This window comes from Hemiscyllium ocellatum, chromosome 39 (assembly GCF_020745735.1).
Source record: "Hemiscyllium ocellatum isolate sHemOce1 chromosome 39, sHemOce1.pat.X.cur, whole genome shotgun sequence".
Taxonomy (NCBI): domain Eukaryota; kingdom Metazoa; phylum Chordata; class Chondrichthyes; order Orectolobiformes; family Hemiscylliidae; genus Hemiscyllium; species Hemiscyllium ocellatum.
The window spans coordinates 36825366-36850615 of record NC_083439.1 but is presented as its reverse complement, the minus strand read 5'-3'; the positions used below and the strand labels follow the sequence as shown (position 1 = coordinate 36850615).

Sequence of the window (25250 nt, the reverse complement as noted above, 5' to 3'; positions counted from 1 at the left end):
GAACCATTAGCAGAAGCCATCCGGACTGATCCTAATATAACGGCCCCGAGGATTGGTACAGGTAAACACAAAATTACCCTCTATGCAGATGACGTTCTCTTATTCCTCAGTAATCCTTTAATGTCAGAGCCTCGTCTAATTCAAGTTATTAATACATTTAGTGCATTCTCAGGCTATAAAATTAATTTTTCAAAATCGGAAGCCATGCCAATGGGTGGTCTGGCTATGATACCCCACTTAATGGACGGATCCCCTTTTCCCTTCCGTTGGTCCCTGGGGGTCTTCTTATATTTAGGTATTTTTATCACGCCAGTATTTGATCAGCTGTATGGGGCTAATTTTGTACAATTAATGGAAAGGATAAGGCAGGACCTCCAGCGATGGAGAGACCTTCCGACTTCCTGGCTAGAGAGAATAGCATTAATTAAAATGAATGTTCTGCCCCGTCTCTTATATCCTATGAGAATGCTCCCGCTGATGCTGCCAAGGCTAGCCCTACGTAAATTATATGGCTGGTTGGGCTCCTTTATTTGGAACCATAGACGGCCCCTTATTAAGCTGAAGAAGCTACAGCTTCCACAGGCAAGGGGAGGACTGGACTTCCCAGACTTTAGGAAATATCAGTTATACTAAGTTACATAGCTGATTGGGTTTCATCTGATCCACAATCAATTTGGCTGGATATCGAAGCCTCCCAAGTAAAATACCCACTTATTAACCTTTTATTTTCAGATAAGAGGAAAATCATTACAGACCACTGTAAAAATCCCATAATATTAAACACAATTAAGGCCTGGAATATAATGCGGCAAAATGAGGGTAACTCACATAAAACATCCCCCCATGCACCAATAGTAGGCGCATGGGGATTCCAACCGGGGATTACAGATGCCACCTTTAAACTCTGGAGATCCAGGGGCATCTCATGCTTAGGGGACCTATTTAAAGATGGGATCCTGATGTCCTTTGAGCAGCTGCGTCTGAAATTCGGAATACCTAATGGGGATCTCTTTCGATACTTCCAAGTTCGAGATTATATACAGAGGAAGACTACATTAATAGATAGTCTTTATAAATCAGACAGAGAACGTAATGTCTTACGACCAGCGGGGGCATCCTCCGTTAGTACTATATACCATTTGCTACATGATGGAGTCTCAGGAGACATGGATGACCTGCTTAAAACATGGGAGCAGGACTTGGGGCTAGAAATCTCTGAGGATATGTGGAATGACATTTGGGAAAATGCTAGAAGAATTGCTATCTGTAACAGAACTCAGGCTATCCAACTAAAGATACTTCATAGGGCCCATATAGCTCCGGCTCGACTGGCAAAATTTAAGGCAGGAGCATCTCCAATGTGTCCCAAATGCAAAATAGAGGTGGGTACTCTTGCACATTGTCTGTGGACTTGTCAGAAAATCCGCAGATACTGGACTAAAGTGGCAAATACCCTGCCAGAAATTTTAGGAACAGAAATTAGGGTGGACCCTGTATCTCTCCTTTTGGGCTTTTTGAACCTCTCATCTCTGGATATGCATGGGAAGAGACTATTTTCTATTCTCTCTTTCTGTGCAAGGAAAAATATTTTGGTGAACTAGGTGGCTGAGGGCCCCCCTGGACTTTCAGATTGGCACAGATTAATTATGGAATATATCCCCCTTGACTTCCTCACAAATATGGTGCACCGAAAGACTGAATTATTTTATAAAATATGGCAGCCCTTTTTGAATTATATAAATGCAGATATTTCGGCTATCCTAACAAGGGCTTTTATTTAGTGAAGATTTCAGACCGGGCTGCTCCGGGGCCCCTTGGGGGAGGAATCCTGCGCGAATACGGGTTTTATTATATTTGATGTTTATACATTCCGAGCATGTAAGAGACTTAGGTATACACTCTGGTTAGTTATAGGTTAGATTAGTAGAAAGTTGAGGTTTTTTTTCTTTCTTTTTTTCGTTTCTTTTTTTTCTCTTTTTGTTTTCTTTCTTTCTCTTTTCTTTGTTAAATTATGACTATTGTATATATGATTTAATTGTACACCAATGTTTGTATTTGAGAGTTTTGTTTATTTTTGTAAATTTGCAAAAATGTTAAATTTCAATAAAAATATCTACAAAAAAAAAAGTATCTGGATGGGTTCATGAAAATGAAGGGTTTCGAGCGATTTGGACCAAGTGCTGGCAAATGGGGTTAGATTAAGTTAGGATATCTGGTCGGCATAGATACATTGAACCAAAGGGTCTGTTTCCGTGCAGTACATCTCTATGACTCTATGACATTGCAGACTTCCTTTAACTAGTGCATTTTTTTAACTTGGGGATTTTGCTTGGCTCCCACCATGGTGAGTTTATCCAAATAAAGCTAGATTGGTTATCTGTAATTTTGGTCTGTGACTCAACCTTGTCATTTCACAAACTGTTCCATTCTTCCTTTTAATCTCACATTTACTTTAACCCTGAAGATGCAAATGTCAGGTTTGATTAGAAGTCTCAAAATATTATAGCCTACAAAGCACAAAGAACTTCCTAACAATATTCTGTCTCAGAATGTGATTCACTTGTTTTTAAACCTTAAAGAAAGCAAAGTGAGATTTGTATGGCTCTCTATTATGGCCTTTTTTCAACTGGTTGAAGGACAGATCCAAAACCTAGCACACTTTCGCAAGGCTGTTTGGTGCTGGCTATAATGTGGAAATGCTACACACCACTGCCACTGTTCAAGAAGGGGGTGAATGTTTGGGGTATAGGATGGGCCAGGTATCAATCGAGTAGGCTGATTAGTTTTGGATGGTCTAGAGCTTTTTATGTATTGGAAATGCAAATCAGCAAATGGAGAATATTCCATCACACTCCTGACTTTCACATTGTGGATTATAGACCGGCTTTGAGAAATAACTTGCTGCAAAATTCCCTGACTCTGACCTGCTTTATAGCCACATGCATATATATGTGAGGGAGGGGGGGGGGGGGTTAATCCCAACCAATGCTAACCCATTTGGATGTTGATGATAGAGAATTTAAGGATGATGTTAAACATCAAGGAGAGCTAGTTCAATTCTCTCTTGTTGGAGATTATCTTTCCCTGGCTTCATCTTTTTGTGTGATCTTAATTTGTTTGTAGTTAGCATTTAACAGAAACATAGAGTTTTAATTCTAAAGTTCCCAGACTTAAACAGGGTTTTAATAAGGTTTCAACTGGAAGAGCAGTGGACCTTAGTTAATTAACAAAGCAGCTGAAATTGGTTCCTCTGTAACTGGGACAGATAGACCTTTTGTATTAGGCTAGTGTGAAATGAATGTGACTTTGCACTTGAGTATTATTTAGAATGCTGAGCTTTGGATGATTTAGGGAAATAGTGTGTGAAACTTACATCTGAATGCTGGATTTTAGGTGATTAAGGAAGTTAGAAGAGGAAGAAAATCTTTTTTAAAACTTATCAGCCTTCAGGAATTGGTCACTAGTTAGCAGTGCTACCTTACAGCACCAGAGACCAGGGTTCGATTCCACCCTCAGGCATTTGTCTGTGTAATGTTTGCACATTCTCCCCATGTCTGCCTGAGTTTCTCTGGGTGCTCCAATTTTCTACCACAGTCCAAAGATGTGCAGGTTAGGTGGATTGGCCAGGCTAAATTACCCATTGTGTCCAGGGATGTGCAGGCTGGTTGGATTAGGCATTGGAAATGTGGGGTTATGGGGATAGGTAGGAGGGTGAGTGTGGGTGGGATGTTATTTGGAGAGTTGGTTTGGATTCGATGGGTTGAATGGCCTGCTTCCATTCTGTGTGGTTTCTATGATTCTGTAATAACTAGCTTCTCCTTAGCAGAGTGATTTGTAGTATCGTGTAAATGACTAAGATTTATTCATAAGGATCACAACACTATGGCAACAGATCATTAAGGTTAATAAAATATAAAAAGTCATTAATACATAATTAAATAAAATAATTAAGCAATTAGAACACATCAAGGATGTTAGGATGAGTAATGTATCACAGCTGCAGCATGTGGTAACTTCTGGCTGCTGGTTTGATCAAGGACATACCAATCTACAGTAAACATTTGAAATTCCAGCAGCCTCAGCTCAGAGTTTATAAGCTCAAGACTGAACTACTGAAACTGCAAGTCATCAGGGAAAACATTATTTTTGTTTTTATATACCAGAAGGTATTCTCAACTCTTATGAAACAGTCTTCTGATTTAGTCAATTGTTAAGGCACTGGAGAATGGCAACATGTCTCGCAGATGCTGCCAGACCTGCTGAGTTTCGACAGCAATTTCGGTTTTTATTTCAGATCTCTAGTGTCCGCAGTTCTTTGTTTAATTTAGCATTTAACTTACTGCCCCATCTCTTCCAATATGCCCGCCTTGAAGAAGTTCTGCTCTGACAGGATTTCTCTTCCTGTTCTCCGTCATTACTTTCACTTTTTCTCCTAGGATCTGACAAACCCACTCCTACAGCCACATCTCTTTCCTCAGTTACTGCGTCCAGCTCAGGATCACCCCACGTGGATTCTGACTGAAGTTTCATCCTTCATGTTTTGAATCCACCCAGGATCACAGATATCTTTGTGATGTTCAGTGTTCCTCAGACAGCAATACGTGCCACATCCTGAGATCCTGACTGAGTGCTATGAGCTACCATATGCACACTTTCGACCTTTCTCGCTCCATCAGCACTGCCTCATGCTGACTCAGCTGCTCTGCCCCCACACCTCACTTTTGCTTAATTCTGCAGCCTATTTGATGTTCTAACAAGAAACGTTTTCCTCTTTTTAGGCATTAAGGAATACAAAGTACAACAGCTCAGAGATAACCGCACCCCACAAGAACCTTCCTCCCCTCCCCTTTCCTCGGATTCCATCCCTTCTCCCAACCCCACCTCCTGTCGTGTATTTACTTTCCCTCCTGCTCTTATGCTGAGTGTTCTGTACTCATCAAAAACCTTAGTTTTATCCCTCTGCATCCCCATCTCAATAGATTTTGGGCATGGCATGGCATTGAACACTTCTTCCATTACCTCCCACTCTGTGACCATTTCTTTGGACAGGAGTCCTCTTCTCTTCCAACAGATACCTTCACCTGTCTCAAACACTCTCCCTCTGCCTGGACTCCTCTTTTTGGCTGTTTAACTGCACTCGATTTGTTCATTGAGAACTGCCAAAGTGACACCAGTTGTCTTAATTTATCTCCTTCCCTCACCCACCCTTCGAGCCTATCTCCCCATGAACTGCCTGCTCTCTGTGCTCTCAGATCCAAGTTTGACTTTGTAATTGAGACTGCCGACGAGGTGGTGCTGTTGTCTGTCTGGTGTAGATGTCTACATTGCAGAGGCTGAGTGCCAGCTCTCTGACACCTCTTCCCACATCCCCCACCATCGAGCATCAGGCCATTGCGCCATGACTATCAACCTCATCCCATCTGGGAATCTTTCTTCAACACCCTCCAGCTTATGGTCCCCCAACCCCATATAGCCCACTTCTCCATTTTTTCCCAGAATCCACAACAGGACTGCCCAGACAGAGCCGTTATTTCTGCTCGCTCCAATCCTATAGCTCCTCTTCCTATCTTGACTGGATTTTTTTCTTGCCTTTTTCAGTCATTCCCACCTCTATCCACAATTCTAATTGTATTTTACCTGTTTCAAAATTTCCATTTGTAGGCAACAGCCACTGCCTCTTCACTGTGGACATGCTGCAGCCCCTTTACATGTGCATCCCTCATCGGAATGATCTCAGGGCTCTCCATGACTTCCTGGAAAGAAAGGCCTCATATCCCTGCATACCGCCACCCTCCTCCGTCTGGCCAAGCTTACTAGCATTTTGAACAACTTCTCCTTTAACTCTTCTCACTTCCTTCACCTCAGGTGTGTCCATGGGTTCCTGCATGGGCCCCAGTTATGCCTATCTCTTTGTGGGTATGTTGGACTTTTCTTGTTCTAGTCCTACTCTAGCCCCCATCCACAACTCTTTCTCTGAAATGTTGATGACACTATTCGGGCTGCTTCCGCCTCGTGTTCTGACCTGGAAGCATTTATAAATTTCCAATTTCCATCCTGCCTTCACCTTCTTCATCTGATTTATCTCCAACTCCTCCTTTCCCTTCCTTAACTTCTCTATTTCTATTTCTGTGGATAGGCTGGCTACCAATATCTACAAGCCCACTGACTTCCGCGGTTATCTGGACTATATTTTCTGAAGAAGGGCTTATGCCCGAAACGTCGATTCTCCTGCTCCTTTGATGCTGCCTGACCTGTTGCACATTTTTCAGCTCTGATCTCCAGCATCTGCAGTCCTCACTTTCTCCTCTATTTCCTCACACCCTGCTTCCTGTCAGGACTCCATCCCATTCTCCCAGGTTCTCCATCACCGTGGCTTCTGTTCTGATAATGCCACCTTCCGTTTTCCTCAACCGTGGATTCCCTGTCACTGTGGTCAACAGGACCCTTAACTGTGTCCGACCCATCTACCACTCTTCTGTGTTGACATCTTCTCTTCATTCCCTCAGCAGCGGTGGAGACCGCTGGACCTCACTTAGCATCCCACCAGCCTCTTCATCCAAAGGTCTGTAAGCCACTGTTTCTGTCATCTCCGGCAGGGTGCCATGACCAGACAGACATTGCCCTCTCCTCCTTTGTCAGCCTTCCAAGGGATCGTTCCTTCCAAGACACTCTGGGCTATTCCTCCACCATTCCCAACATCCTCATCGCATCTAGTCTCCTGTATTTGCTTTTCCTGGTGTGATCTGCTCTACACTGGGGTTATGAAATGTTGACTGTGTGATTGCTTTTGCAGTACACATTGGGTCATTTTTACAAAGAGAAAATGAGCTTCCAGTTAATTGCTACTTCAGCGCACCATCATGTTCCCATACCAATATTTCTGTCAGTGTTCCAGTGAGTCTTAGCGCAAGTTCATATAACAACATCCCATTTTCCATGTGGGGACATGCAGCTTCTGAGACTCAACATTGAGTTACAGTCATAGAGATGTACAGCATGGAAACAGACCCTTCAGTCCAACCCGTCCATGCCGACCAGATAGCCCAACCCAATCTAGTCCCACCTGCCAGCACCCAGCCCATATCCCTCCAAACCCTTCCTATTCATATACCTATCCTCTAAATTCCTCTTAAATGTTGCAATTGTACCAGCCTCCGCCACTTCCTCTGGCAGCTCATTCCATATCCGTACCACGGTCTGTGTGAAAAAGTTGCCCCGTAGGTCTCTATGAAATCTTTCCCTTCTCACCATAAATCTATGCCCTCTAATTCTGCACTCCCCGACCCCAGGGAAAAGACTTTGTCTATTTACCCTATCCATGCCCCTCATAATTTTGTAAACCTCTATAAGATCACCCCTTAGCCTCTGATACTCCAGGGAAAACAGCCCCAGCCTGTTCAGCCTCTCCCTGTAGCTCAAATCCTCCAACCCTGGCAACATCTTTGTAAATCTTTTCTGAAACCTTTCATGTTTCACAACATCTTTCCAATAGGAAGGAGACCAAAATTGCATGCAATATTCTAATAGTGGCCTAACCAATGTCCTGTACAGCCTCAACATGACCTCCCAACTCCTGTACTCAATACTCTGACCAATAAACGAAAGCATACCAAACGCCTCCTTCACTATCCTATCTACCTGTGACTCCACTTTCAAGGAGCTATGAACCTGCACTCCAAGGTCTCTTTGTTCAGCAACCCTCCCTAGGACCTTCCCATTAAGTGTACAAGTCCTGCTAAGATTTGCTTTCCTAAAATGCAGCACCTCGCACTTATCTAAATTAAACTCCATCTGCTACTTCTCCACCCATTGGCCCATTTGGTCAAGATACTATTGTAATATGAGGTAACTCTCCACTACACCTCCAATTTTGGTATCATCTGCAAACTTACTAACTGTACCTCTTATGCTCGCATCCAAATCATTTATGTAAATGACAAAAAGTAGAGGACCCAGCACCGATCCTTGTGGCACTCCACTGGTCACAGGCCTCCAGTCTGAAATTTCTTAAGTGCATACAAGACAATTTTCTGATTGTCACAACCTTCACAACCATCCTCTGTCTTCTATCTTTGAGCCTGTTCTATATGCAAATGGCTAGTTCTCGCTGTATTCCATGAGATCTAACCTTGCTAACCAGCCTCCCATGGGGAAACTTGTCAAACTCCTTACTGAAATCCATGTAGATCACATCTACTGCTCTGCCCTCATCAATCCTCTTTGTTACTACTTCAAAAAACTCAATCAAGTTTGTGAGACATGATTTCCCACATACAAAGCCATGTTGACTATCCCTAATCAGTCCTTGCCTTTCCAAATACATGTACATCCTGTCCCTCAGGATTCCCTCCAACAACTTGCCCACAACTTGAGGTCAGGCTCACTGGTCTATAGTTCCCTGACTTGTCCTTACCACCCTTCTTAAACAGTGGCACCACATTTGCCAACCTCCAGTCTTCTGGCACCACACCTGTGACTATCGATGATACAAATACCTCAGCAAGAGGCCCAGCAATCACTTCTCTAGCTTCCCACAGAGTTCTCGGGTACACCTGATCAGGTCCTGGGGATTTATCCACCTTTCCCTGTTTCAAGACATCCAGCATTACCTCCTCTGTAATCTGGACATTTTGTAAGATGCCACCATCTATTTCTATACAGTGTATATCTTCCATATCCTTTTCCACAGTAAATACTGATGCAAAATACTCGTTTAGTATCTCCCCCATTTTCTGCGGTTTCACACCAAGGCCGCCTTGCTGATCTTTGAGGGGCCCTATTCTCTCCCTAGTTTCTGTTTTGTCCTTAATGTATTTGTAAAAACCCTTTGGATTCTCCTTAATTCTCTTTGCCAAAGCTATCTCATGTCCCCTTTTTGCTCTCCTGATTTCCCTCTTAAGTATACTCCTACTGCCTTTATACTCTACTAAGGATTCACTCGATCTGTCCGGTCTAAACCTTACATATGCTTCCTTCTTTTTCTTAACCAAACCCTCAATTTCTTCAGTCATCCAGCATTCCCTATACCTATCAGCCTTCCCTTTCACCCTAACCCGAATATACTTTCTCTGGATTCTTGTTATTTCATTTCTGAAGGCTTCCCATTTTCCAGCCGTCCCTTTACCTGCGAACATTTGCCCCAATCAGCTTTCGAAAGTTCTTGCCTAATACCTTCAAAATTGACCTTTCTCCAACTTAGAACTTCAACTTTTAGATCTGGTCTGTCCTTTTCCATCACTATTTTAAAACTAATAGAATTATAGTCGTGAGCCCCAAAGTGCTCCCCCCACTGACACCTCAGTCACCTGCCCTGCCTTATTTCCCAAGAGTAGGTCAAGTTTTGCACCTTCTCTAGTAGGTACATCCACATACTGAATCAGAAAATTGTCTTGTATGCACTTAAGAAATTCCTCTCCATCTAAACCTTTAACACTATGGCAGTCCCAGTCTATGTTTGGAAAGTTAAAATCCCCTACCATAACCACCCTATTATTCTTACAGATAGCTGAGATCTCCTTACAAGTTTGTTTCTCAATTTCCCTCTGAATATTAGGGGGTTTATAATACAATCTCAATAAGGTGATCATTCCTTTCTTATTTCTCAGTTCCACCCAAATAACTTTCCTGGATATATTTCTGGGAATATCCTCCCTCAGCACAGCTGGAATGCTATCCCTCATCAAAAATGCCACTCTCCCTCCTCTCTTGTCTTCCTTTCTATCCTTCCTATAGCATTTGTATCCTGGAACATTAAGCTGCCAGTCCTGCCCATCCCTGAGCCATGTTTCTGTAATTGCTGTGATACCCAGTGCCATGTTCCTAACCATGCCCTGAGTTCATCTGCCTTCCCTGTTAGGCCCCTTGCATTGAAATAAATGCAGTTTAATTTATTAGTCCTACCTTGTCCTTGCTTGTCTTGACTGTTTGACTCGCTTCTGTTCTCAACTGTACCCATCTCAGATCAATCTCTTTCCTCACTATCTCCCTGGGTCCCACTCCCCCCACCTTACTGGTCTAAATCCTACGGAGCAACTCCAGCAAATCTCCCTGCCAGTATGTTAGTCCCCTTCCAATTTAGGTGCAATCTGTCCTTTTTGTACAGGCCACTTCTACCCCTGAATTGATTCCAATGATCCAAAAATGTGAATCCTTCTCCCATACACCAGCTCCTCAGCCATGCATTCATCTGCTCTATCCTCCTATTCCTGCCCTTACTAGGTCGTAGCACTGGGAATAATTCAGATATTACTACTCTCGAGGACCTCCTTTTTAAATTCCTGCCTAACTCTCTGTAATCTCCCTTCAGAATCTCAACCTTTTCCCTTCCCCTGTCGTTGGTTCCAATGTGGACAATGACCTCTTGCTGGCCCCTCTTCCCCATGAGAACATTCTGCACCATCTCGGAGACATCCTTGATCCTGGCACCAGGGAAACAACACATCATTCTGCTTTTTCACTGCTGGCCACAGAAACGCCTGTCTGTACCTCAGACTACAGAATCCCCTAACACAATTAATCTCTTGGAAGCTGACGTACCGGTACCCTCATTGGATTAGAGCTCATCTCAATACCAGAAACTTGGCTGTTCGTGATACCTTCTCCTGAGAATCCATCACCCCATTCATTTTCCAAAACAACTACCTGTTTGAAATGGGTATATCCACAAAAGACTCCTGCCCTAGGTGCCTACCCCTCTTATCCTTCCTGGAGTTAACCCATCTATGTGACTGTATCTGAGACTTTCCCCCCTTCCTATAACTGCCATCCATCACATACTGCTGTTGTTGCAAATTCCTCATTGCTTCTATCTCTCTCCAACCGATCAATTCGATCTAATAACACTCGCATTCAACAGCAGTTATGGCAGATATAATCCACAGTAACCCTTCAACTCTCTTTAAACTCCCACATCTGCCTAGAAGTACATATCCCTGTTCTAACGGCCATTTTTGCTCCTTCACAATCTGCAGACCCAGAAAGTAACATCGTCTTATTCCTCTACAAAACACTACCCCAGGTTAAATTAGTAGTTATGGCTTTTTTTAAGTTTATTCAAGAGACATATCTCCAAAAACATATAATCAAGAAAGAACCCACTCTACTTTCTACTGCAACCTTTCTGTTGGACAGACTTAGAACAACAATTAACTTATCTGATTCTGTGCTGTGAACTTCACCCAAACAGGTTCCTCCAAGATTAGTTGTGAATTTCACTGTTTGTTAATTTTCCCAGACGCACTCCGATGTCCAGCGATACATGACTTCAAAGCAGCAATGACAGTAACTGTGCAGGTTCTCTCTCTCTCTCTCCTGCACTGTCCTCACCATGTGCTCCCTTTGTCTGTTCTTCTCCCTTTTAAAACTGCTATTGTTTTGACTCTTTTTGCCAAAGTTCCAAAACAATGCAACAGCATATGAAACAAGAATTGCTGCTCCTAGAATTCAAGGAAATTACCTCCAGCACCTAAAATACCTCAAAAGGTTCAATAGCTTTAAAGCCTGATTCTGTCCTTCCATTTCTTTTAGCCACTCCCACTGTTATGGTATGGGTTACCTTTATACAGCCAACCCTTCTCACCTACTCTCAGACCTGTTACCACATGTGATTTGTTTTCAGCACAGATTATCCATTCTCTGCCATCCTCAGCTCTCATTATCACTTATTCAGCTTCTCTTCAGTCCTGGCCTGTCCATAATCTTGTTGGTTATCAACCCCTTTTATATTTTTCTCTCTCTCACTCTCTCACTCTCTCTCTCACTCACTCTGTCTCTCACCCTCTCACCCTCTCACTCTCTCATTCTCTGCTCCATCCCCACCATTTCGGTCACCTCTCTCTCCCCCACCCCAACCTTGTCTTCAACATAAGTATCAGCTTTTTTAACACTATCAGTTCTTGTGAAGAGTCACCAGAGTCAAAACATTAATCTGCTTTATTCTCACAGATGTTGTCAAACCCGCTGAGTTTTGCCAGCGATTTCTGTTTTTGTTGTGACTGTTGTTGAGGCAGGTAAAAACTTTGAGTCCAACAGCTTGAATCTTTGCAAGTGTCCAAAAATTTGAAGTTCATTCAGTTTATTTGGCTAATAGCATGAACTGCAGGGTGGGGTTTGAGCTAACTCGCTATGGTACACAGGTATAGGAACACATTGTTATAGAGTGGGGAGCAAAAAGGAATGCAGCACAATAGGGGACAATATAGTGAAGAAAATGAATAACTCTATGCAGATTAAACATGGGCCCGGCTTGTTCTGTTGCCTGCACTGCAGCAGGCTTTGGATCATCTGTTCAAAGGGAGAAGAGACAATCCTTACATAGTGATGTCCATTTACATACCAATGAGAAAAAGCAGGAGAAAGAAGGAGGTTATGCATAGTCAGTATGAGGTGCTTGGTGCCAAATTAAGAAGCAGAATCTCAAAGCTCATAATCTCTGGAATGTTAACTAAACCACATGCAAAGTAGCACTGTACAACTCAGATTAGAGAGATGAATGCATGGCTCATAGACTTGTGTGGGAGAAGTGGGTTGCAGCTCATGGGACACTGGCAACATCTCTGACAAAAACAGGATCTGTGCTATTGGAATGGTCTGCATCTGAATGGTACTGGGGACCAAAGTTCTTGTGAGTCACATAACCAAGGAAGTAAAAATTTTGAAATAAATAGTGAGGGCAAGGAATCAAATTTGGGAACTTAAATAAGGCTGTTATGAGGGCAGAAAAGCAGAGTTGGCTAAACTGAACTCGCAAATCACTTTAGGGGATAGGTTATTGGAGATGTAATGGCAGACATATAAAGGGATATTTCAGAATACACAAAATAGAAACATTCCAACAAGAAAGAAAAATCCAACGTCGTTAATGAAAAATAGTTAAAGATAGTATCAAATGCTAAGCAAAAACATTTGATTTGTGCAAATACAGATGGCAGATCTTAAGATTGGACAGAATGTAAAAACAGCAAAAATGTCTAAAACATAAGTAAGAAGGGAAACACTAAAGCATGATAACAACCTAACCAGATATATATGAACAGATTTTTGGTGACTCTATCAATATGTTATAAAAAAGGTAACAAACTGAGTGTTGGTCCTAGAAAAACAAGTCTGAAAATTCACCCCAGTGTCAGGGTGAGGGACATCTCTGACCAGTTTGAATGGATATTGGAGCAGGAGGGTGATGATCTCATTGTTGTGGTCCACACTGGGACAAAAAACATAGATAAGGCTAGGAAGGAGGACCTGTTTGGGGATTATCAGGCACGAGGAACAAAATTCAGGAACAGATCCTCAAGGGTTATAATCTCCGGATTACTACCCAAGCCACATGCAAATTAGCTTAGGGATAAGAAAATTAGGGAAGTAAACATGTGGCTAAAGGAGTGGTGTGAGAAAGATGGGTTCCATTTCATGGGATATTGGCATCAGTTTTGGAACAGGAGAGATCTGTATCATTTAGATGCTCTCTACCTGAATTGATCTGGAACCAGTGTTCTCGCGAAAAGGATAAATAGGGTGGTCGCTAGTACTTTAAACTAGTGAATTGGTGGGAAGGGAGGAGACAGGAAGTATACTGGTAAATAGAAAAGAAAGCAGCAGGTTAATATTTGTGCAAGAGGGTTTAACTACATCAAAGACTATGAAAGAAGTTAAAAGGAAGGAAAGCTCAGGGTATGATATTAATGGAGTTGTTAAAATTCAAGAAGAGGGTATAAAAACTAGCATAAGTGCACTTTACCTGAAAGCTCATAGCATTTGAAAAAAACTAGGTTAATAACGGCACAGATCATTCCGAATGAGTCCATTCCGGAGACATCGTTGCAGGATGGTTAGGACTGAAAATTAAATATCCAGTGGTATCGGACTGTTTGGGAAGACAGACAGGAAGATAACGGAGGTAGTGTAGCTCTGATATTTAAGGATGATATCAGGGTGGTAGTAAGAGCTAATGTAAATGAGAATAAGGCTGAATCCACTTGGGTGGAAATTAGAAAGTCTAAGAAAAAGTCACAGATAGGCATAGTCTACAGGCCTCCAAATATAATATCACATTGGGTCAGGAATTAAACAAAGAAATAACTAATACCTATAAAAATTGTATGACAATTATCATGGAGGATTGTAATCTTCATGTTGAATGGTCAAACCAGGTCAGTCAAGGCAGCCTTGAGGGGGAGTTCATTGAGTATATCCATGATAGTTTTCTTGAACAGTATGTGGTCGAACCGATGAGGGAGCAAGCTATCCTAGATCTGATCCTGTGTAATGAGACAGAAATTATTAATGATCTTATAGTTAGGGATCCTCTAGGGATCTTAGAAGGAGTGATTACAGTATGGTTGAATTTAGAGTACCGATAGAAACTGAGAAGATAAAATCCAATACCAGGGTCCTGTGCTTAAACAAGGAGACTACAACACGATGAGAGAGCAGTAGGCTAAAGTAGGCTAGAAGCTAAGACTTTATGGTGGGACAGTTGAGGAACAGTGGAGGACTTTCACAGCAATTTTTCAAAGTGCTTTTCAAAAGTATATACCAGGGAAAAGGGAGAATCAGCCATGGATATCTAAGGAAATACGGGAGGTTATCAAATTGAAAGAGAAGGCATCCAAAGTAGCAAGATCAGTGCAAAACTAGAAGAATGTGAAAGCTTAAAGGTCAACAGAAAGCCACAAAAAAGCTATAAAGAAAATTAAGATAGATTATGAGAATAAACTAGCTCACAATATAAAGACAGATAGTAAAAGTTTCTATGAATGTATGAAATGAAAAAGAGTGGCTAAGGTAAACATTGGTCCCTTAGAGGATGAGAAGAGAGATTTAATAATGGGAAATGAAGAAATAGTGAACAGGTATTTTGCATGGGTCTTCACAGTGGAGGACTCAATTAACATGCTAGTAATTGATGACAAGGAGACTAAGGTAGGTGAGGACCTGGAAACAATCATTTTCGTGAAAGTGTTAGTTGGGCAAGCTAATAGAGCTAAAGGTTAGACTTGTCTCCTGGCCCTGATGAAATGCGTTGCAGAGTACTAAGAGATGGCAGGAGAAATAGCCAATGTGCATGGGCTTCACAGGAGGCTCCAACAGCACTGATGATGTTCCCTAGCCAGGGATCGAAACGTTTGCAGCAAAAACTTCCAGCTCGGCGAACAGAACCACAACAATGGGGTAATTTTTTAAAATTCGCTGGGCTCAGGCACTTCCAGCAGATTGGAAAACAGCAAATGTAAGGCAACTGTTTAAAAAAGGAGGTGGACAAAAGATAGAGAATTATTGGCCAGTTAGCTTAACTTCTGTATTGTTGCAAGTGCTTGAATCTAACATCAAGGAAGAAGTAGCGTGACATCTAGATAGAAATTATCCCGTTGGGCAGATGTACCAGGAAAGGCAGGTCATGTTTAACTAATTGACTAGAATTCTATGAAAAGATTACAATCGTGGTGGACAATGGGGACCCAGTAGATGTAGCGTATCTGGATTTCCAAAAAGCATTCGACAAAGTGCCTCACAAAACACTGCTGCATAAGATAAAGGTGTGTGGTATTATCAGTAACGTATTAGCATGGATAGTGGATTGGTAAGTTAACAGGAAGCAAAGAGTGGGGATAAATGTTTTTCAGTTGGCAGTTAGTGACTATTGGTGTGCCTCAGGGATCAGTGTTGAGACTGCAATTGTTTATAATTTACCGAGATGATTTGGATTTGGAGACCACGTGTAGTATGTCAAAGTTTGCGGATGACACTAGGATGAGTGGTAGAGCTAAGTGTGCAGAGGACTCTGAACGTTTGCAGAGGGATATAGATAGTTTGAGTAGGCAAAGGTCTGGCAGAAGAACTACAATGCTGATAAGTGTGAAAGTCATCTATTTTGGTAAGAATAACAGCAAAAAGAACTATTGAATGGTTAAAAAAAATGCGGCATTGTGTTGTGCAGCTTAATCTTATTGTCTTTGTGCATGGATCACCAGTCTGCCGCAGTCAGTCGGGGTCAATTCCTTGATTTGGAAAACCAAAAAGGATCACCCAGACCAAGGAACATATATCACCAAGGTGATGGTTCTCCAGACGCAGCCAATGTCTCAGTGTGCAACCTGGGGAATATATGAGAGTACAGAGTCCCAAGACATGGAGCAGCTCAGTACGAGACTTCTTTTGAAAAGGCACATTCCAGAAGAAGATATGTGACAGTCTCAACCCCTCCCCTCCCTCCGCAGCCACTTCGAGGGCACTGTGTGGTGGCGCAAGCTGACTGGGTGGATGTAAAGGATTGAACAGGTAGTGCCATTCTTATCACATGCCAAACAATGGCTGTGCTTGTTGGAAAGTTCTGGTGATGAGGCAATATGTCAAATGACTTTGACAGGCTGCTCAGGGAACATTCTGACAGGACCCACCCCCTCCTTTTCCCACAGGGTCTCGAGGATGCTACTTGCTGACCACTTCCTGATAGACTTGTTGTCATAGGTGTTTTTCTTTGCAAATTTCTCCTTGAAGGACAGGTGATATGGAGCGGTCCAACCACTTGGAGCATTCCGCAGCAGCCAGGGCAGTTCCATCCTTCATAACACCGAGGATAGGTAGAACCTCAGTTAGTAGTGATACTTGTGTTTGCTTGATGAAGCCACACACAAAGGTGGCCATCAGGATAAGGGCAACATTGGGTATGTTCTCCCCCTTTATCCAGAATTTTGTGCATGAAGTCCCTGCACACCCTGCATCTTAGGCTTCCAGATGAAATGAAAGTTGGCTCAGGTGACTGAAACAGCTCAGGTTTGGAGGATGGGCCAGACTACGATGACAGAGAGAGTGCCTCACACCTGATGACCATGGTTTTACCCACAATGAAGAAGGAGTGGTGCTTCCAAAGGAGCAGTTTCTGCGTCACTTTGGCAATGTGCTCCTCCCAAGATTTTGTGCACTACCTAGCCCCTCCAAACTATATTCCCAGCATATTCAAGTAATCTGTCCTAATGATGAAGGGAATGAAGGACCCCAAAGAATATGGTCTTGCTTTTGCCTCGATTGACATTGGCTCCCAAGGCCAGTTTGAACTGGTTGCAGATGCTCATGATTCTATACATTGATAGTGGATCTGAGCAGTAAATGGTGATGTCCATGGTGATTCATCCATGTACAACAGGCTTTGACCTGCTGGCCTCTGCTGCCTGGAATAGTCAGCCCTCTCAGGCTCCCATCTCTCCTGATGGATTCAGCAAAGAGCTATACAACAGAAAAACGAGAGACGGCAGTGTGGGCAGCCCTGCCTGACTCCGGATCTGATTGGGAAGCCTTCTGATTCTAATCCATTGATTGAGACGGCACTAATGATGTTGATGTAGAGCAGTCGGATCTAATTGCTGATTCCCTCCCCAAAGCCCAATTGGGAGAGTATGTCCCACATGAATGTGTGGCGATATCCTGTCAAAGGCCTTCTGCTGGTCCAGGCTGATAAGGCTAGTGTTCACCCCTCCTCCCTCCCCAAAAGAAAACACCACAATTTTCCAACTAAAATTCATCACTTCATGTTTCTTTTCTGTGTGAAATTTTATTTGTCATGTGTTTCTCCATTTCAACAGTCTGTCCACACCCTTCTAAGGTTTGTTGCTATCCGCATTGTTTAGTGCATTTTTGAATGCCATATCATCTGTGAATTTTGAAATTTTGCTCTTTTACCTAAATCCAGGACATTAATTTATATCGAAGTGAGCAGTGATCCTAATACTGATCTGTGGGGGACATTTCCAGTTTGAAAAATAGCTACTCACTGCTACTATGCTGTCTCTAGTATAGGTTGTATCCATTCTTCCATTACCTTTTCAGTGAAGGAACAGTAGTGCCCACATTCCTGTGCCAGCAATGTTAAAGTAATCCAAAACACATTTCGCTGCCCTACTCTCTCCTAATAGGCCTACTGTATATGCTAATACTTTAACATTCTGCCTTTTATTGTTGAATTATTTTCTCTTCAAAGCTTCTATTTCAGTTTTGAATTATTGTAGTTGTAAGGATCCATTAAGTTTCTACTAACGAGTTACTAGTTTAAATTGGTGAATGGAATGTTTGAAATTAAAGTGGCCTTTTTACTCAAAGCCACCTGCTGAGAATGCAACTAGATTGTAAGAGATTATGTAATCTTGTTTCATCGAGTAATTTATCAGTTAAGGATACTGTTTTTCTGTGATAATGCAGCATTTCTGTTTAATATGTTGTTTTATGTTGTAGAGTTGTTCAAGCAGTTCTATGACTAGAAATTGTCTGAATCTGAAATGAAGTGTGGCAACATTACAGTAGATCAATTTGTGTTGTTCTCTCTCTTGTATTGCACATTGAGTAATTGGAAAAAGGCTCTATGGATTACAATTGCCAAGTTTATAACGTCCTAAAATTATAAGATCTTTGCAAAATGGGAAGAGACCATTTGGTCTGCGTGTTGGTGGTCACTGTTTGCACAAAGAATAATGAATCTCATTGTGCCATTCTCTCCTCTTGCCCCTATATCTTCCTCTCACTTACAATATTTTTCCCCTCTAAAATACACAACCAGCGTCTTTGACAAAGTACACTATTGTAATGATTTAAATCCACTTTAAAATATTAATCTTCTGTGACAAACCCCTCTAAACATTTTAAAAAGAGACCTCTTCCCATTTGATTTAAATTGAAGCATGTTGTATGTTGTCACCAATAAAGGAAATGCTAAACATTGTGTATTGTGTTGGTATCTAATTTGACATAATTCTGCTGATGTATGATATAACCTTTTACAATAAACTTCATAGTAGGTTAGTAACCTTAATTATGTAGTCTTGTTCTTGGGTTTTACAGATTCACCCTATCAGTAAATCTGTCGATTTGACATTGCAACATTGACTGCTTTCTGTGGCATCCTCCTGTTACTGAAACTCTTGTACTTGCCATTATCCATGTTTCGTTACTTAAAATTTCTTCTTCATAGCTTTCTGTTTCCAACTTCAACAATTCCAGTTTCTCTAAATTTCTGCTGCTTGTATTGCTCTGTGTCCCGCTCACTCTGGCACTGTCTTCATTGATTTAGTCTTTAATCTGAATCTCCTCACCATATTCTGATAAATTTGAATCTTTATCCTTGTAAATACATTTATAGCTATGTCCTGCTTTCTTTCTGCAATCTTCCCCAGTCTCTAGTCTCTCCTGTCTAGCTTCTGGTCTTCTGGTCTTTTGCATGTTCTCTTTTGTGGTAGAACGTTCAGTTGCATTTGTCTGATATTCTGATTTGTGTTGATGTCTGCTTCTTTCCAGTTCAGTATACCTTTTAAAAACCTGATGGTTTTGATGAGATTGTCAGTCAATTCAAATGTGTTTCAAGCTTAGCATCTGTATATTCTGTGTCTAGTTATGAAACTATTTAATTTAAGAGCTCGATATAAAAAAACATTTTTTGCTTGATAAGTGCACAGCAACTACCTTTATTATTCTTGCTGCAAACTATTTACTTTGTGGCACACAATCGGGTATAGTTCTTATCATATCAAATTTTATTTCTTCAAAGGCATTGTATGTTGTGCTTAAGTTATAATCTTAGAATACTGTCTAGACTGTAACAGTAACTTTGTCAGACTTTTTATGTTGTGCTTAAGTTATAATCTTAGAATACTGTCTAGACTGTAACAGTAACTTTGCAGTTCAGTCAACAGAAATTATAGTTTTTCAGACAGCTTAAAGTACAAAGCAGTGCCAATATTGAACATAACTGTAATGGATTTTTAAATGCAGGTGTGGAACCGCTCCCTTGGAACATATCTCATTGAGCAGGCTGACCGTTCTACGCAAGAGATATAGGTGATACCCTAATCTATTTTAAATATGAAATATTATTTTTTTTTAACTGCATGACAAGTTTTTTTTATTATTCATTCATGAAATATGGGCATCACTGGCACGGGCAGCATTTATTTGCCTTGACAATAGTTAAGAGCAAATTTCTCTGGGTCTGGCATCACAAGTAGGTCAGACTCTGTAAGGATTGCAGATTTCCTACCCTAAATGAGCTAGATGACTATTTAATGACAATCAACAATGGTTACCTGGTCACCAATATTCTACATTTTTATTGAAATTAAATTCCTGGAACAGTATGTAATGGAACCGATGAGAGAGCAGGTTATCCTAGATCTGGCCCTGTGCAATGAAACAGGAATAATTAATGATGTCATGGTTAGAGATCCTCTTGGAAGGAGCAATCCCATAGGGTTGAATTTGGTATACCAGTGGAAAGTGCGAAGGTAAAATCCAACACCAGAATCCTGTGCTTAAACAAGGGAGACTACAGTAGGATGAGGGAGGAGTTGGCTAAAGTAGACTAGAAGCAAAGACTTTATGGTAGGACAGTTGCTGAACAGTGGAGGACTTTGAAAGCAATTTTTCAAAATACTCAGCAAAAGAATATCCCAATGAAAAGGAAGGACTGTAAGAAAAGGGATCGTCTGCCATGGAAATAAAAGAGTCTACCAAATTGAAAGAGAAGGCATAAAAAGTGGCTATGATCAGTGGGAAACTAGAAGATTGGAAAAGCTTAAAGGTTGTCAGAAAGCCACTAAAAGAGCTATAAAGAAATAGACTATGAGAAAAAAAACTAGCTCGGAATATAAAGACAGATAGCAAAAGTTTTTATAAACATATTAAACAAAAAAATGAGTGGATGAGGTAAATATTCGTCCTTCAGAGTCTGAGAAGGGGAATTTAATAATGGGATATGTGGAAATAGCCGAGGTACCGAACAGGTATTTAGTGTCTGTCTTCACAGTGGAGGACAAGCATAACATACCAGTAATTGATGACAAAGAGGGGAAGATCGGTGAGGACCTGGATACAATCATTGTCATGAAAGAGGTCATGTTGGATCAGCTAATGGAGCTAAGGGTAGACAAGTCTCTTAGCCCTGCTTGGAATGCATCCTAGAGAGCCAAAACAGATGGCGGGAGAAATAACAAATGCACTTGTGGTAATTTTCCAAAATTCACTGGACTGTGGGGCAGTTGCAGCAGATTGGAAAACAGCAAATTTGTTACCATTATTTTAAAAGATACGTAATTATAGACTGGTTAGCTTAACTTCTGTAGTAGGGAAAATGTTGAGTCGATTATCAAGAAAGAAATAGTAAGGCATCTAGATAGAAGTTGTCCCATTGGGCAGTAGCACAAAGCATTCATGGAGGGCAGGTCATGTTTAACTATTAGTGGACAGTAAGGAGGTAATAACTAAAGCCTGTAAGGAACTAGATAATTAAGTCAGCGTGACTAAGGGGAAGAGTAGGCAGGGAACAGTTGCTGAACGCAATGGAACAAGTGGTCTGAGGTGCATTTGTTTTATTGCAACAAGTGTAATAGGCAAGGCGAATGAACTTAAGGCTTGGATTAGTAACTGGGAGTAGATGTTATTGCTATTACTGAGACTTGGTTGAGGGAAGGGCATGACTGGCAACTAAATATCCCAGGATATAAATGCTTCAGGTGATATAGAGAGGGAAGTAAAAGGGGTAAAGGAGTTGCATTACTGGTCAGAGAGGATACCACAGCTATTCTGAAGGAGGGCACTATGGAGAACTCGAGCAGTGAGGCAATATGGACAGAACTCAGAAATAGGAGGGATGCAATAACAATGTTGAGTCTGTACTACAGGCCTTCCAACAATGAGATAGAGATACAAACATGTAGAAGATTATGGAAAGATGTAGCAGCAACAGTGTGGTAGTGATAGGACATTTTAATTTTCACAACATTGACTGGGCTTTACTTAGTGTTAGAGGTCTGATGGAACAGAATTTGTAAGGACCATAGAATCCCTATAAGTGTGGAAACAGGCCCTTCAGCCCAACAAGTCCACACTGACCCTCCGGAGAGTATCCCAGCCAAATCCATTCTTCTACCCAATTACTCTACATTTACCCCTGACTAATGCATCTAACCTACACACCCCTGAACACTATGGACAATTTAGCATGGCCAATTCACCTAACCTGCACATTGGATTGTGGGAGGAAACAGGAGCACCTGGAGGAAACCCACGCCGACATGGGGAAAATGCACAAACTCCATCCGAGGCTGTAATCAAACCCGGGTCCCCGGCGCTGTGAGGCAGCAGTGCTAACCCCTGAGCCACCACATGGCCCGGACATCCATGAGGGTTTTCTAGAGCAGCATGTCAATAGTCCAACTCTGGAAGGGGCCATTTTGGACCTGGCATTGGGGAATAAGCCCGGCCAGGTGTTGAAGTATGGGATTACTTTGAGAATAGTGTTCACAATTCTGTAAGGTTTAGAATACTTATGGACAAAGGTGAGAGCAGTCCTAAAGAAAGAGTGCTAACTTGGGGGAACTATTGCAAAATTCAACAGGTGCTAGGGAATGTGGATTGAGCAGCTATTTGAAGGTAAGTCCACATTTGTTATGTAGGAGACTTTTAAAGAGAGGTTGATTAGAGTTCAGACAGACATGTCCCTGAGAAAATAAGGGATAGAAATGGCAAGATTAGGGAACCATGGATGACTGGTGAAATTGTGAAACTAGCTAAGAGAAAAAAGGAAGAATATGTAAGGTCTAGGTGACTGAAAACAGACGAAGCTCTGGAAGAATATTGGGGAAGTAGGACCAATGTGAAATGACGAATTAAGAGTGCAAAAAGGGGTCATGATTTATCTTTAGCAACAGGGTTAAGGAAAATCCCAAAGCCTTTTGTTCACATGTAAGGAGCAAGAGGGTACCTAGAGAAAGGGTTGGCCCACTCAAAGACAAAGGAGCAAAGTTACGTGTGGAGTCAGAGAAAATGGGTGAGATTCTTAATGAGTACTTTGCATCGATATTCACTGAGGAGTGGGACATGGCAAATGTTGAGGTTAGGGATAGGCATAAAGAGGGAGGAAGTGTTGTGTATTCTAAAAGGTATTAAGGCGGACAACTTCCCAGGTGCGGATGGGATCTGTCACAGGTTACAGAGGGAAGTGAGCGACGAAATAGCTGGGGCCTTAACAGATATCTTTGCAGTGTCCTTGAACATGGGTGAGGTTCCGAAGGACTGGAGAATTGCTAATGTTGTCCCCCGTTTAAGAACGGTAGCAGGAATAAGCCAGGTAATTATAGACCAATGAGCCTGACGTCAGTGGTAGGGAAGCTGCTGCAGAAGCTACTAAGGGATATGATCTATTTACATTTGGATGAAAATGGACTTATCAGTGATAGGCAACATGGTTTTGTGCAGGCAAAGTCATGTCTCACCAACTTAATTGAATTCTTTGAGGAAGTGACAATGTTGATGGATGAGGGAAGGGCCATAGATGTCATATACATTGACTTCAGTAAGGCATTTGATAAAGTTCCCCATGGTAGGCTGATGGAGAAAATGAAATCACATGGGGTCCTGGGTGTACTAGCTAAATGGGTAGAAAACTGGCTGGGTAGGAGGTGACAGAGAGTAGTAGTGGAAGGATGTTTCTCAAAATGGAGAACTGTGACTAATGGTGTTCCACAGGGATCCATATTGGGATCACTGTTGGTTGTGATATACATAACCGATCTGGAAGAAGGTACAGGTGGTCTGATAAGCAAGTTTGCAGAAAATGCAGCAGAATATAGATAGATCAGAGAAATGGCAGATGGAGTTCAATCTGGGCAAATGCGCGATGATGTATTTTGGAAGATTCAGTTCAAGAGCGAACTACACGTTAAATGGAAAAGTCCTGGGGAGAATTGATGTACAGAGAGATCTGGACATTCAGGTCCATTCTAACCTATAGGTGGCAACGCAGGTCAATAGTATGGTCAAGAAGGCATATGATGCTTTCCTTCATTAGATGGGGTATTGAGTACAAGAGTTGGCAGGTCATGTTATAATTGTGTAGGGCTTTGGTTCGGCCACATTTGGAATACTGCAGATAGTTCTGGCTGCCACATTAGCAGAAGGATGTGAATGCTTTGGAGAGGGTGCAGAGGAGGTTCACCAGAATATTGTCTGGTCTGGAGGGTGGTAGCTGTGAAGAGAGGTTGAGTTGCTTAGGATTATTTTCATTAGAAAGACAGAGGTTGAGGTGGGGCCTGATTGAGGTCTACAGAATCATGAGAGGTATAGACAGGGTAGGTAGCAAGAAGCTTTTTCCCACAGTGGGGGACTCAATTACTGGAAGTCATGAGTTCAAAGTGAGAGGTACAGTTTAAGGGAGGTATGCGTGGAAAGTTCTTTACGCAGAGGGTTGTGGGTTCCTGGAATGCATTGCCTGCGGAGGTGGTAGAGGCGGGCATGATAGCATCATTTAAGATGTATCTAAACAGATACATGAATGAGCAGAGAGCAGAGTGATACAGATCCTTAGGAAATAGGTGACAGGTTTAAATAGAGGATCTGGATCGGTGCAGACTTGGAGGCCAAAGGGCCTGTTCTTGTGCTGTAATTTTCTTTATTCTTTGTTCTAATCTTTTAGAATTCTATGAAAGCATTACGAACATGGTGGACAACGGGTGCCCAGTAGATATGGTGTATCTAGAGTTCCAAAACGCATTCAACAAGTTCCTATACAAAAGGCTGCTGCATAAGATAAAGATGCAAGGTGTTACATGCAATATATCGCATGGATAGAGGATTGGTTAACCAACAGGAAACTAAGAGTGGGAATAACTGAGTGCTATTCTGGTTGGCAATCAGTGACTAGTGGTGTTCCCTAGGGGTCAGTGTTGGAACTGCAATTATTCACAAATTATTTAGTTAAATCACACAACACCAGGTTACCGTTCAACAGGTGTATTTGGAAGTATTAGCTTTCGGAGCACTGCTCCTTCATCAGGTAGCTGTGGAGTAAGTAAGACACAGAATTTATAGCAAAAGTTGTATCGTATGATCTTGCTCCACAGCTACCTGATGAAGGAGCAGTGCTCTTAAAGCTATTACTTAGAAATAAACCTGTTGGACTATAACCTGGTGTTGTGATTTTTTACTTTGTCCACCCCAGACCAACACAGGCATCTCCACATCACAATTTACAGAGATGATTTGGAGTTGAGACCACATGCAGTGTGTCAAATTTTGCAGACGACATTGAGATGAGTGGTAGAGCAAAATATGCAGAGGACTGTGAAACTGTGCAGGGAAAAGCACTAATACTTGAATGGTAAGAAAGTACAGCATGCTGCTCTGCAGGGTGACCTGGATGTCCTTGTATATGAATCACAGGGGGTTAGTCTGCATGTGCAACAGGGAATTAAAAAGGCAAATGGAATTTTGTCCTT

At 41.8% G+C, this 25250-nt stretch overlaps 1 protein-coding gene across 7 annotated transcripts in view; it reads left to right on the top strand.

The window, feature by feature from the left end:
- Positions 1 to 25250, top strand: part of arnt2 (aryl-hydrocarbon receptor nuclear translocator 2) — a 464688-nt gene that overhangs the window by 158851 nt on the left and 280587 nt on the right. For all 7 annotated transcript variants that reach the window (XM_060853234.1, XM_060853235.1, XM_060853233.1 and 4 more), the window contains one exon: positions 19753 to 19818. In XM_060853234.1, coding sequence (XP_060709217.1) covers positions 19753 to 19818 — 66 coding nt within the window. The remainder of the gene's footprint in view (positions 1 to 19752; positions 19819 to 25250) is intronic.